This window comes from Prionailurus bengalensis, chromosome C2 (assembly GCF_016509475.1).
Source record: "Prionailurus bengalensis isolate Pbe53 chromosome C2, Fcat_Pben_1.1_paternal_pri, whole genome shotgun sequence".
NCBI lineage: Eukaryota > Metazoa > Chordata > Mammalia > Carnivora > Felidae > Prionailurus > Prionailurus bengalensis.
In genome coordinates this window covers 83,183,781-83,197,625 of record NC_057350.1, presented here as the reverse complement: position 1 = coordinate 83,197,625, position 13,845 = coordinate 83,183,781, and the positions used below count along the sequence as shown (strand labels likewise).

The window sequence follows — 13,845 nt, the reverse complement described above, 5'->3', positions numbered from 1 at the left end:
CACCCATTCTCCAAGTTCCAGTGGGTCAAAAGTCCCCACTCTGGCGAGTGCCAGGATCTCTGCAGAGGCCGTGGTTGAGCTGAGAGCTTCCCATTGTTCAAGACACGATTCACAGTTTTCAAGGAAATTTCCTTTACTGGCTTTGCTTCCGAGTTGCAGCGTGATACGTATGGTTTGGAATAATCCAATGGTCACCACTCCCCCCACAGCAATGCCCTGCTTCTTCAGCCACCGTTTCACCCAGCAAACGTTAGTTCTGCTTGTGCCTGAAGGGGGAGAGGGGGAGCCGGACCATTTTTCCCCTTCATGTGAATGACCGTAAGCAACAAGAGACGTCCTCTCTTGCCCTCACTGTGGCCAATGTCTGCTCTCCACATGCGCCCAGAGGCCATACTTTCAGTACTTCTGAGAAGCTGATGATGACACCCGTGACACGGGAGATCTTTCACGCTGAGGCAAGGGTACGAGTTCTGGCAGCCCTTTGTACCATGTGGGAGCAATGCTGGGAATCCTATTTGCAGGTCCACAAAGGTTACTTGCTTGTCCCATGGCGTGAATGTCTTAATTCGAGGTGTAGTGGAGAGAACAGACTAAACAAGACTGAGGTAACATGGTCTATAAAGGGCAAAACATGCTGACTTTGAGCACAGAGACACGCTCTACATGTAGTCGATGCTCAGCACACCGGGGAGAGAGTGAGCAGAGCTACAATCAGCGTTAACAGATAACCCCTCAACTTTATTTTAGCTTCCTTTCTACCCTCCTGCAGGCCAGTGTCTTGTCATAATTAGCCTGGCTACATAATCCTTGTTCGGATCTCCAGAGAGACAGCAGTGTTTAAAGGAAGAACATGAGCCCAGAGGCAGATGACCCAAGCCTGGAAAGACTCCCAAAAAAGAAGGAAATGTAAAATAGTGAACAGTGCAAGCTTTTGACTCAGACTTCAGTGGCAATCCTTGTTATACGCTGTGAGAACTTTCTAGCTTCTCTACCTCTCTTTGCTGCGTGCAAAATGGAACAGGTATCTACCCTGTAAAGTTGCCGTTAATTGTTAAAAAGCGTTAAAAACCAGGCTTCTCTTAGGTAAATAATGGCAAGGATAAATGGCCAGAATTCCCATCTTTACCGTCTATAAAATGGAGGTATTTAGTAACACCTACTTTGCAGTATGGTTGTGAAAAGCAGGGGGGAAATGCCTTTAGCCTATATTAGATGTTTAATAAATGGTACTGTTATTAGCACTGTCTTTGCTAGGTGTTACATGTCCGAGTTTCGGCAGTCACGTCTGCTACAGGTAAAATGGGGGAGTGTCCCTATGCTAGGTCACTGCCATAAAGACTACCATGGCGACTGGAGATAATTATACAGGCCCCGCCTGTGTTTTGGAATTGTGATAACTAAAACCATGCACAACATACTGGAAGCCAGGAATGGAGAACAATGTGCTAAAGTGAAACACACTAGATTGGGGGACCGAGGGCTTGGGGTTCTAGTCTTGGTGCTGCCTTTGGCTGACCTAGAGACCTGAGGCAAATCAGCAAGTGATCTGCCCCTCAGGTGCACACATTGCTGGTGAGAAAATGCAAATGTGAGAAATTATCACCGTCACTGTTCCTTGAGGGCCAAGCCAGTCTTCCCAAATGAATCTTGTAACCCGGCAAAGTCCTCAGCATATAGTGGGCACTCAATAGTTCTGTTTAATGAATTATGAACTGTCCAGAAGTCATCTTTTGATTCACTAGTACACTTTTTTGTCCATAAACTTAGAGCTTTTGGTCTCCATCTGGTTTGCTGGATCTCTGGGCCTGTGTCCCAAAGTTATTTGTATTCCACACCAACCTTAACATACTCAGAAATGTTATCTGAACACAGCTGAAAGCAGGGAAAACGGGCAGTAACGAGAAGAAAAGCAGCTCTTCCGTCTATGGCAGCTGCAGGGGGGCTGGTTTCACAGTCCCCTCTACACCCATCTCTGGTTTGGTTTTTTATTCTCCCTATTACTCTATGTATCTTTTCTACAGGACTTACCCCCAGAATGAAGGTGGCAGGCATTGCAGAGGCCCCCAGCTGCTTATGTAGATGACCCTTCATGGCTAGTTAACAATGTGAGCAATGCTGGGGTGCCTGGGCGCTCAGTCGGTTAAGCAGTTAAGCTTCTGATTTTGGCTCAGGTCATGATCTCATGGTTCATGAGTTTGAACCGTATAGGGCTCTGGGCTGACAGCTCAGAGCCTGGAGCCTGCTTCCAATTCTGGTGTCTCCCTCTCTCTGTGCTCCCTCCTCCCCCATTTGCACTCGAGCTCTATCTCTCTCAAAAATAAACATTAAAAAAAAAAAAGAATGTGAGCAATGCTTTACACGTCTCCTCCAAATGGGAGGTGGCAGGTGGAAAGCAGCAGGTGGAAACAGGGATGAGGGCCCTAGGCTTCCTAGTGCCAGGGGAGAAATCTTGAAGTGGAACTTCTTGGGGTAGTTGGGGATATCACATGAACCCTCCACCCACATGATATATTATTCTAGAATTGTTACAGTATTTGATCTCTGACAGCTTCGGTAGAAGAGGGGACCTTGTAGAGGTTGAGAGAAGGGAGATGGAGAGGACCAAAATGCTAATAGTCACCATCACTGTTTGTGCACTGTAATGAGTTGCCCTGGAACAAGAGCACTGTGGAAGGTAGGATGTTCTTCAGCTCTGCTACGTATCAAGTTTTCTTCCCATGTTATTGAGGAATATCTGTGACTTTCAGTTCTTTTAAGCAGTCCCATTTCCCACTCCCAACTTCTTCCTCTTTTCCTTTCCCTCCCCTCCACATGCCCTATCTTTCCCCTGTACCCCTAAAGTCTGACTACAGGTAATTTCAGGCAAGCCCAATCACCCAGCTGGGTTAGGGGTCCCTCTGTAGCCTTCAACTCACTGCACTGTAACTTCTGGTTTATTTACTTCCTTTCCAGTTCTGAAAAGTAGGACCTTTATCTTGTTTAGCATGCTATCCCCAAATGCCCCAAACACCACACAGAAGCAGATGCTCAACAAATGTTTAATTTATTAAGTGTACCAGGATAGACTTCTAATTTACTGCATTTTCATTTTTCTCTAGGTACTATAATAGCTAAGCAAATAGAGGTACATGCTAGTCTTTTTTCTTTATACAATATAGACAAAAAGCATCAGGAAGCTAGATACCAATCAGCTATACTGCTGAGTTCCTTCAAACCATTAACGTACAGCATTACAATGCTGTGTAATTTGTCCAAGATCACACAATAAGATGTAAAGTTTTCAATCCATTTTACAAAACCAGCAAAACTCTACAACAAAATCCTACAGGAAAAAGTAGAACAATCTCATTTATAAACATCAGTGTAACGGTATGTAAAATGTAACAAAACATAGCAAGATACAAAACGTGGTTACACAAATTCAACTTCTAATTAACGGCCTACACCCAACGATACTACCTATGACTCAGACAGTAGCTTTCATAACCAGGAGGACCCTGCTGGCCACCTATCCGCTGGCCCTCACCAAGGGTGGATACCAGCCCTTTGATTGGCTCTAGCCCTAGCCCTCATACTGGCCTCAGCTCTGGCCTTGGCCCTGGCCCTGTCGGCTTCGTCTGCCAGGGCCTCACGGTACTGCACTGGCCAGTGGTGGGGTTCTTTCTTATGGAGTTTGGCCACGAACCCCAGGACTTTCATCTTGCTGATTTCCAGGTTGCTCCGGGGACCCCAAGAGAATTCACATTCCGGCGGATTGGTGTGAGGCACCTGCCTGTAATTGAGGTATCGCTGCTGCACGAAATCTTCCAGAATAAGCCTCTTCGGGTACCCAAAGAGGAAGTGATACTTTGATGGACGCATCCCCAACCGACGCAGCATCTCCCAGACCTGTGTCTCCCTGGCACTATTACCTTTCATGTAGATAAGGCCCAAGATCATTATTAAGAGACCCAATCTGGGGCCATCTCCTCCCAGATCCTCCTCCTCCTCCTCCAGAGGTTTTAGTTTGTTGATCAGGATGTAAGTGTGGTGCTTGCGGCCAAGCTGTTTTAGCTCGAAACCAAAGACATACCGCAGATGTTCTGCGGCCCTTGCGATGATCTCAGGGAACAGATCCTTCAAGTCTCCGATAACGTATTTCACCATCTCGGAGCGAGTGATGGGACTCTTCTTCTTGTCCTTCACCAGTAGAAACTGCACCAGCTCGGCCACCGTCCGATCCAGACGGCGGTAGGCCCTGCGCCGGGCCAAAGCTTTGGCTGCCAAGGTCCTCGCGCCTTTTGGGGTGAGGGCGGGCTCCGCAGCCCCCTCCTCCCTCCCGGCGCCAAGATCCTCCTTGGAGCTCTCCTGCAGGAGGGGACTCGGGGCCTCCTCCTGAGAGGCGGTCAGGGCCTGGGTGTCACCGTCACGGCCGCCATCCTTCCCCTCGGCCTGAGGGATGGGGAGAGCCCCGCTCTCGGGTTTCTGCAACATGTTTTCGGGAATGCAGGTGCAGAGCGCGTACACGGGCCGAGGGGTGTGCAAGCCGCTGCGCAAACCCCGGCGGAGGGGTGGGACAATGGCTGAGGCGGCGGGAGGAGGACTAGGAGAAAGGTCAGAGGGGGCTTTCGGGCTGCTGGGCGGCACAGCAGAGGACCCGGGACGGTCGCCGCAACGCCGCGGCACAGAACACCTACGGCGCGGCCCCGGCGCAGGCTCAATGCGCGCTCGCGCACCCGTTCGCCCGGCCACTTCCGGCCAGCTCAGCCAAGATGGAGGCCGCGGGGCCGCGCGAAGCCCCTCCCCTTCCGGCTCCCTCTGGGTTTGGATTTGCGTGCAAGGGAGGTGGGAAGTGTGCATTCTGCGCTTTTAGGCTCCAGAGCCGGAGGGGCTAACTAGGGCTTTTTCGTCCAAAGCACGCAGAATGGGAAATGTTTCCATGGACAAGGTTGAAATAGGGATGGAGTACTAACCACGTCTTTTCAGCAAGTGCTTATTTATAAGTGTGTGTATCAAGGATTTTCAGCGATTTTACTGGTTCAAGTGCATAGTGCAGGGAGGTGAAGGCTGGGAGATAAGGCTGTGGGGGCCAATTAGTGAAGAACTTTGAAGAGGACACTAGGGATATTGAAATTTATTCTAAACACGATGGGAAACACTACAGGGAGTTTAAGCAAGGGAGTGTTGGGGCCAGATCTATATCTTTGCAGTTTGCCTGGTGGCAGTTTGCAGGATGGATTGGAGTAGGGACACCGAAAGCTGAGAATCCAGTTTGGAGTATTATTATAGTGCAGAATAGGAACTGAGACTTGGCCTGTCTTGTTCATTGGTGTATTACCAGTGCCCAGAACAGTGCCCGGCACCTAGAGGCTCTCCATAAATATTGTAAAATGGATAATGACGGAGTGAGGCTAGCATATTATACAGGACTGAAAGAAAAATGATAAGAGATATAATGAAGTACAGCTGGCAGAATTAGCCACTGACTGGAGGAATGGGGAGATTCTTTGACCTCATCAAACTTAGCTAGTCCCATTACTTGTTCTCTTTTTATCCCCAGTTTTTTCCTTTTTCAAATTTTATTTGAGAAACAGAAAGAGCACGCATGGGAGGGTGGGGGGGTGGTGCAGAGCTGGAGAGGGAGAGAGAGAATCCCAAGCGGGTTCCACACTCAGCATGAAGTCTGACCCCACAATCTTGAGGTCATGACCTGAGCTGAAATCAAGAGTCCCACACTCAACCAACTGAGCCACCCAGGTGCCCCGACATACCCCCAGTTCTTTCTTCTCTCTCTCTCTCTCTCTCTCTCTCTCACTTTTCCTTCCTTCCTTCTTTCGTTTCTTCGTTCATTCGTTCCTTCCTTCCTTTTTTCTATTTCAGGGCTCAGCTTAAATGTCACCTTTCCAAAGCCTTCCTTAATCTCCATGTGTGGAAGTTATTTACTGCCATCTCTCAATCACCATAGCAATTTACATTTATTTAACATCCACTTATATAGACCTTATTATGTACTAGGCTCTATTCTAACCAGTTTTAAAATATTAGTTTAATTCTTATTAAGGTAAGTACTATTGTTATCATCATCCCCATTTTATAGATCTGTCTCTCCTCTGGCATTTGCTACTTACTACCTATGTAATCTTGGGCAAGTTACCTAAACACCCTGCCCCTCAGTTACCTTACCAGTAAAATGGATATAATAGCCGTAACGGTATTATGGAGATTATGTGAAGTGACGCATATATTTAATGCAGTGCTCTACACATATTGAGTGTTCCATAAGTGAAACTATTAGCTATTACTTATTGCATATTTTAGTGTGTGATACTGTGCTAAGTATTTACATGTATTAACTCATCTAGTCATGACAGCCCTGCCACAGAAATGGTATTATCATTCCCATTTTATGAGCGAAGTAGCACACGAAGACGTTAAGTAACTCCCCAACATCCCATGACTGAGATATGAACCATGGAGTATGACTCTAAAGACCATGCTCTTAGCCACCATACTAATCGATGTTAATTATTGTTGACCATACTGTGCTTTGTATTATTATTATTTTTGTGTTTACCTTGTTACCCTTTAAAACCAAACATCCTAAAAGCTAGGGCTATGTCTTTAACCCTTGAAGAACCCCTCAGAATCAGCATTCACTACGTAATTGTCACTGAATAAGTGACAGAAGGCTTTACTTGTTTCCATAGGAAATAACATTTACTTTAAGTAAATATCTGTTTGGTTTTTCTAGATATAATCATGAGCTCTTCGTTTTAAAGACTTCTGAAAATATATATCCACTAATACTATATGATAAAAATGGAAAGTGTGTGAATGAAGAGAAGGATGTTTATTACAGCCTAGCTGGAGGCTGTTTCTTATGAGTTTCCATTGTGCCAAACATTCTGTGTACAATATAATTTAGTCCTCACAAATCCCTACTAAGAAGATATTATTATCCTCATTTTACAAATGGGAAAATAGTGCTAACCAACTGTCTGTGAAGAGCTGGACCAGCCACAACCACCTAGATCTCTCTATTCTGAAGACTGTACTCATGACTCTCTTCATGTACTCCCTGCTAGACTGCCTGGTTATCTGTTTCTCCTGAAGGTAGAGAGAACCACTCCCACTGGAGGGACAGTGCTAGAGATCCAAGAGGCCATTTCCATATTTCTTTCAATTCAAGAATTGCCAAGGAGATAGGCAGGAGATGTATGCATGGAAAGGAGCATACAGGAATTACACTGAATGGAAAGAATTTTGAGGGACAAATTAGCAGTAATATGACTGGGTTTTAAAAACTGAGTGAATAATGTAATGCTACCCATCAAAAAAAGGAGGAACCACTGAAGCAACATGGATGAGTCTGGCAGACATTATGTTGAGTGAAAGAAGAAAGAGACAAAAGATTACATGCAATATGATTCCAGTTAATTGGATGTTCAAGACAGGTTAACCTAATCTATGGCAATAGAAATTGGAACAGTGGAGGTCTGGAGTGGGGTTGGCTGGAAAGTGGTATGCAGGCACTTTCTGGGAGTGATGGAAATATTCTCTGTCTTGATTTGGGTGTATTTGTCCAAACTTACTGAACTGTACCCTTAATTTCTTTGCATCTCACAAAATATAAATTATACCCCAAAATTATTTTTAAAAATATTTTTAAAGTACCAAACGAATAGGCCTTTGGGTATAAGAGGTGTGTGGGGGGGGGTGGTGGTATAAAAAGTGAATGGCTTTGTTTAATCATTTGCCAATCCCTGGATGCTACAATGTTCTACCGGAAGGGACCTAGGCAGCCATTTTTACAGTTTCGATTGTGCCTATCTTCTATTGGACAGGCGGACTTTTAAAGCAATCCTTACCTAAGCTATTACAAGGGAGGAAATGTATACATATTTGGTTGGGGGGTGGACAGCAAAACAAAGACTTTGGTGACTACTACCTTGAAACCTTCGTGAGGGATGATCTTTTGTAACCTCGAGTAGTCTAGGCTACTGTTTAGTATGCGGAAAGGGATAAGGGAGTTACACTGGAAAAGCAGAATTGCAGGATGAATTACCCTGGAAATGTCTAACACTCTGTGGGTGTAGGAAGGGTGTGTCCCAGAACCAAGCGCTGAACTAGATCAGAAGATCTGAGTTCTGGTGTCCCTCGTCACTCATTCTGTGACATCGCACAGGACACTTAACCTCTCTGGGCTACTGTTTCCTCATCTTTAGGCCCGACAACCCATGCTTTGCCTGTCCGCAGAGTTATTTTGAGGGTGAGATTATAAATGTAAACATACTTTTAAAGTGCTCTATCATTAAATATTAAATGTTACAGACTTTTTTTTTTCTTTGTAAGAGAAGTGGTAGAAAAATCTCTGTAATGAGTGTGACTCGTCTCTCATGCAGACATTTTGGAACGAGTTTACACATTCCTGGTTGAAAAAACTGTCTGGCCAAAAAAGATTAAGTAAAGAAATGTCAAGTCCTGACACTCCTTCTAAGGCCAGCGAATGCTTTGGTGGACGGCCAGGGTTATCTCTCTGGATTCCTTCTAAACTTGGCAATAGAGTCCTCCAAACTCTTGAGTGCCTTCTTCACAGAGATGCTGAGTAACATGTCACCCCAGATTTGAGTGAGCCCCAGTCTGCACAGGTGCTTGTGTCTTCACTATTTCTCCTGACAGTTTTGACAGCCATCCCGCTGATCCGGCTCAAAGACGGGATCAGAGGAAGAGCTTTGTCCTCTGTCCCCGGGCCAGGGGGAGAAAGGAGCCCAGTTTTGTCCCAGCAGAATGGGCAGAGCCATGGGTCCTGTATGAGCGGCTGGGATTGAGGCAGGATGGCTAGGCGGATGATTCGATCTGACTTGGGTAATGAAAATTGTTTGTTACTGTTTGAAGAGCAATTGTGTAAGCAACAGTGCTTCTGTGTTAGGCTGCCTGTGACCCACCAGTATCTGTAACATAACACCCACCCCAGAGGAGGAGCAGACCCGGGCCAGCCGGGGAGGGGAGAGATGCAGGAGAGGGGGGCACAGGGCCCCTTTCTCCCTCCTCCACTGTCCCACCCCCTCTCTAAACCTCGAAGGAGAGTTGGCGAGAAGGCATTTGCCACCTGGACACAATGAGGCCCAGTGCGAGGGGCAGGCGTGAGGCTGGCTGCGAGCCAGGGCCCCAGTCTGAATGGCCGTCGCCAAGGGGCTGCCAACGGCCCATCTCTATCCCGGAGAGGCCAGGCCAGGACCAAGGCGGGGGCCCTCAACCCCCACCTCCGAGGTCCAACTCGCGCCATTCGCTGGCCGTGATCAGAATGCGCGGGACCCACGGGCTTTGAGCAGCTGAACGGAGCCGTTTCCCCTCCGCTGGCCGCCAGTTCATTTGGATTAGAGCAGGCTCTCCGGAGTCCCTTTGTTGGCTGCTTGTTATTCCGCACGCACGGAGCACTGTGCATTCATCTTTATTAGTTCTAATTGCTTCCCTATTCTAATGGGATCTTGATATTCCCATACAATTGAAAGGAAATGTATTCATTAAAATAATTCTTCTCCTAACTGCCGCTTCAAGCTGCTCCTCTAAGTGACATTGTCTCTCTAGCCGTAGCCTGCTGAGGCCTCTTATTAAGACTCTAGTCAAAAGCCAACTTTGGGCAGCAAACTTTCCTTGCAGGAGTTTCCAGACACTGAAGAGAGGGCGCTTTTTAATCGGCTCACACGCTGAAGTTGGAGGCCAGCTGGTATAATTGGGGGTGCTGCTGCGGGTGGGTGGGGGGAGCAGGGCTTGCCTCCAGCTCTGCCTCCCATAACAATGACCCCTTTCTGCTCACCAACTGGCTAATTTCGAGAGGGCTTTTCCCCCCTGTCATCTGTGTGAAACTTCTTGTTTATGCCACAAGCAGTTACTAGGTGTGTTCTAAGTGCGAGGCTCTGAGCAAGGTGCCGTGAGAAGTGTGAAGACGGAGCTGTGGTCTCAAGGTGTTTATGGTCTCCATGGGTGGCTCCCAAGTCCCAGTCCCTAAAGTTAGGCAGGAGAGGAAAGGCTGGGACCACTCTCAGTCTTCGAAAAAGCTTAATAGGATAGAGAACTTCGAAAAGCAGGCTGCTATTCCATAAATGTGTTTGATTTAATAACCAAAATCTTTCAAGCCATGAGATCGTGGGGGTAATACAAGAAGCTTCTTTGGGTCATAGGGAGCCACTGATCTGTTTAGGGGAAAGAAGCCATTATAAAAAAAAAAAAAAGAATGTGTAAACTTACGTTCTTCACATGAGTAGTGTAAATAACATGCTATAGGAGTTGGCGGGAGGGGAAGGGAGCATGTGCTGGGCACTACGTTGTTGTTTGAATGCGCTTCAATCCCTGTAACGGCCCTGCGAGAGAAGCGTGATTATCCCCCATTGTACAAACGGGATCTAAGAGGAGATCAGGCAGTTTGCCTGGTGTCGAGAGTTGGAGGCAAGATTTGAACCCCGGTCTTGTGATTCCAAAACCCAGGCTGTTCTCACTGGCGGCGTCATGCGATCTCTCATGCTGCGTCTGTCAAGAGCCCTCAGAGGAGTTTCATGGGGAAGGTGGTGTTTGATTCCCCTTGAGGCCTTTGAGGAGAGTGGGTTGTCAGCAGGTAGAGTGGGGTGCACTCCAGAAGGAGGAGTCTGGGCAGGAACACAGAGGCGGGGTCGGGGGGGGGGGGGGACCTGGCGTATCAGGAAATGACAGCAGTCCAGGTGGCCCAGTGACTGGGGGGTGTGCGGAGGAGCAGTGGGAAGGCAGCCGAGAGGTTTGTGAGGGCCAAATTGTAAAGAGCCTCGCCCGTCGGGAGTTTGGATTTTAGGTTGTAGGTACTTCTCCAGGGAGGATACTTGAGCCTCCAGGTACACACAGTATTTCTTTCAGGAGCATCAGTTTTCCTTGAGGTGAATAAATTTAAACATCTTCATAATAAGAGAAATTCAGATATATCATGGAATAGAATGTAAAACTCTCATGAATTTTTAAGAGAAAACAGAAGCCTTCAAAGAGCGCTTGGGTGTGCTGGCAGGAACTTCAGGCGAAGTGGTCCCCTGGGGGACCTGAAGGCATTTCTTTTGTCTGCTCTTGGTGCACTTCGGGGGGAGCGGGGTGGGGAGGGGAGTTTGAGAAGTACTGCCTTTGGATGAAATGTTTTGATCCCAGCAATAAAATGATTAGCTGTATTTTAAGAAGGGCGACAGGGGCTTGGAAGAAGGATCGGACAGGGCAGGGACTGAGGGCAGGAGTCCAGTGAAGAGAATGTTGTAATAAACTCTGAGAAGGCATGAAGGGCCTATGGGGCTACCTGGGCCTCAGAGCCCACCTCTTTGCGTTGGCCCTTCTGGAGGGGACCGTCTGAGGGGAATGCCCACCCCTACAACACACCTCCCCAACAAGCCGCTCTTTCCTCTTGAGTGATTACTCTAGGATGGCCAGGGAGGTGGTCGCAGAAGCAGCCAAAGGAGGGCCTGGGCCAGGAATGATTCTGCACAGAGGACCTTCGTGCCCTGGTCACTTCACTGGCACACCGCCTGCCAATCACCTTCCAGCCCAGCAGGTTTACTGCTTAACTGCCGGAAGGCAGGTGGTTGGACCAATGATTTTCTGGTAGGGGTGGGGGCAGATAGGCCCTGCCTCCTCTACCGGTGGGCAGGGCCTTTGTGCCAATGTGGTGGCCAACACCCAGTGGTCCAGAGAGACTCAAAGGGAGGATGGAGAGAATATGGCCTCTCGGTTTAGGACCAAGGCCAAGCATTACTTCTCCCTATCATCAGTAGCTAGAGGTGGCCCACACCTTAGTTAGCCATTCTCTCCTTTTGGAGGGGTGACATTTTTTAGATAGTTTAGAATTTGTCTCTTTCTTTATTATTTTTTAAATTTATTTTTCAGAGACAGAGAGAGACAGAGCACAAGTGGGGGAGGGGCAGAGACAGAATGGGATACAGAATCTGAAACAGGCTCCAGGCTCCAGGCTCCAGGCTCCAGGCTCCAAGCTGTCAGCACAGAGCCTGACGCGGGGCTCGAACCCACAAACCATGAGATTATGACCTGAGCGGAAGTCTGGCACTTAACCGACTGAGCCACCCAGGTGCCCCTAGAATTTGTCTCTTAAAGAATTCTTCTTTTAAAGCATGCAAACATTTCTTGGTGCTTTATTTTTTTCTCATTTTAGAAGGGTTCATTGTAGAGCATTGAAAAACCCCTGAACATCCAAAAGAATAAAACAAAAAACACTTATAATTCCGCTATCCAGGGGTAACCACAGTTAACAAATACCTTGGTGTGTATCCTCTCCCAATTTTTCTAAGCATATACATTTTTTAATGGAGTTATAGCATATTCTGCTATATGTACATATAATACATACTTCTTTACAAACTGCATCTTTCACACTAATAAATATTTTTCTATAACAATTATTTGTGGAGTTCACAGACTCCCTGTTGCCTTTAAAGCCTATTGTTACATACTTAGGTTGTTTTCAGTTTTTCTTTACTAAATACAATGCGATGAACTTGTGGTTAAATCTTTCACAAGGCAATATTACAAATAGTATTTACTGGGGTGTCTGGGTGGCTCAGTCGGTTAAGCGATTAAGCGTCTGACTTTGACTCAGATCGTGATCTCACCGTTTGTGAGTTCGAGCCCTGCATGGGGCTCTGTGCTGATGGTGTGGAGCCTGCTTCAGATCCCTGTCTCCCTCTCTCTGCTCCTCCCTCCCCCTCTGCTCCTCCCTCTTTCTCTCTCTCTCTCTCAAAAATAAACATAAAAAAACACACATTGTATTTACTTTTATTTTATATTATACAAATAACCATTTCATTGCAGAAAAATGGAAGTTGAGACGAAAAAAAGTAAGCACCTATATTCCTACCATTCAGACATCATACCTATTTATCTTTCAGAGCCTGTCCTTACAGATTTTATTCTATGCATATATTTATATGTGTACCCAAATATATGCACCCAGTACAGTCTGTAAGTCTGGTATAAATATATTTTTATTAAAATAACACTATTTGCCAGCCTGCTTTTCCTTCTTAACATATAATGATTATCCTTGCCACTTAACAGTGTTCAATATTATTTTATTGCTTTCCAATAATACATTGTATAATTATATATATATATATATATATATATATATGTTTATTTGTTCTTTTGTTTTTTATTTGAATTTTTTCTGGAGTATTCTTTTTTATTATATTTTTGAGAGAATTCTTTAAATATTAAGGATATTAAAATTTTTGGCATTTTACAAATTTTTCCTGGGTTATTATTTTTCCTTGAGGCTTGTCTAAGGCAAGTCTTTTTCCTTTTATTTTGTGATTATGGAAATAAAATATGGTCATTGTACAAAAATTAAAAAATGTAGATAAAAAGAAAAAAATTAAAACTAAATAATCCTAAATCCCCCAACTGAAGGTAACCACTGCTAATATCTTATAATCTATCTTTCTAGATTTTCCTGTTTCCCTATATATATATATATATATATATATATATATATAAGAACATGACCATATAGATAATGATTATTTTAAAAACAAAATTGAGGGGCGCCTGGGTGGCGCAGTCGGTTAAGCGTCCGACTTCAGCCAGGTCACGATCTCGCGGTCCGTGAGTTCGAGCCCCGCGTCAGGCTCTGGGCTGATGGCTCAGAGCCTGGAGCCTGTTTCCGATTCTGTGTCTCCCTCTCTCTCTGCCCCTCCCCCGTTCATGCTCTGTCTCTCTCTGTCCCAAAAATAAATAAACGTTGAAAAAAAAATTAAAAAAACAAAACAAAACAAAATTGAGATTCTTGTATATATATTTCTGTAACCTACTTCATGCGCTAAATCCATTTAGAAAATCTTTCATGTCAAC

General features: G+C 45.8%; 1 protein-coding gene across 1 annotated transcript; it reads right to left on the bottom strand.

Annotated features, from left to right (window-relative positions):
• Window positions 1–3,024: 3,024 nt before the first annotated feature.
• MAGEF1 (MAGE family member F1) lies at window positions 3,025–4,742 on the bottom strand. Its single transcript, XM_043594700.1, has one exon. It carries the CDS (start codon window positions 4,471–4,473, stop codon window positions 3,523–3,525), a length of 951 nt encoding a protein of 316 aa, XP_043450635.1. The 5' UTR covers window positions 4,474–4,742; the 3' UTR covers window positions 3,025–3,522.
• Between the last annotated feature and the right edge of the window lie 9,103 nt (window positions 4,743–13,845).

What these genes read in the sequence shown, in the direction of transcription:
- MAGEF1 (XM_043594700.1), bottom strand. Translation starts at nt 4,473, where the DNA reads ATGTTGCAGAAACCCGAGAGCGGGGCTCTCCCCATCCCTCAGGCCGAG.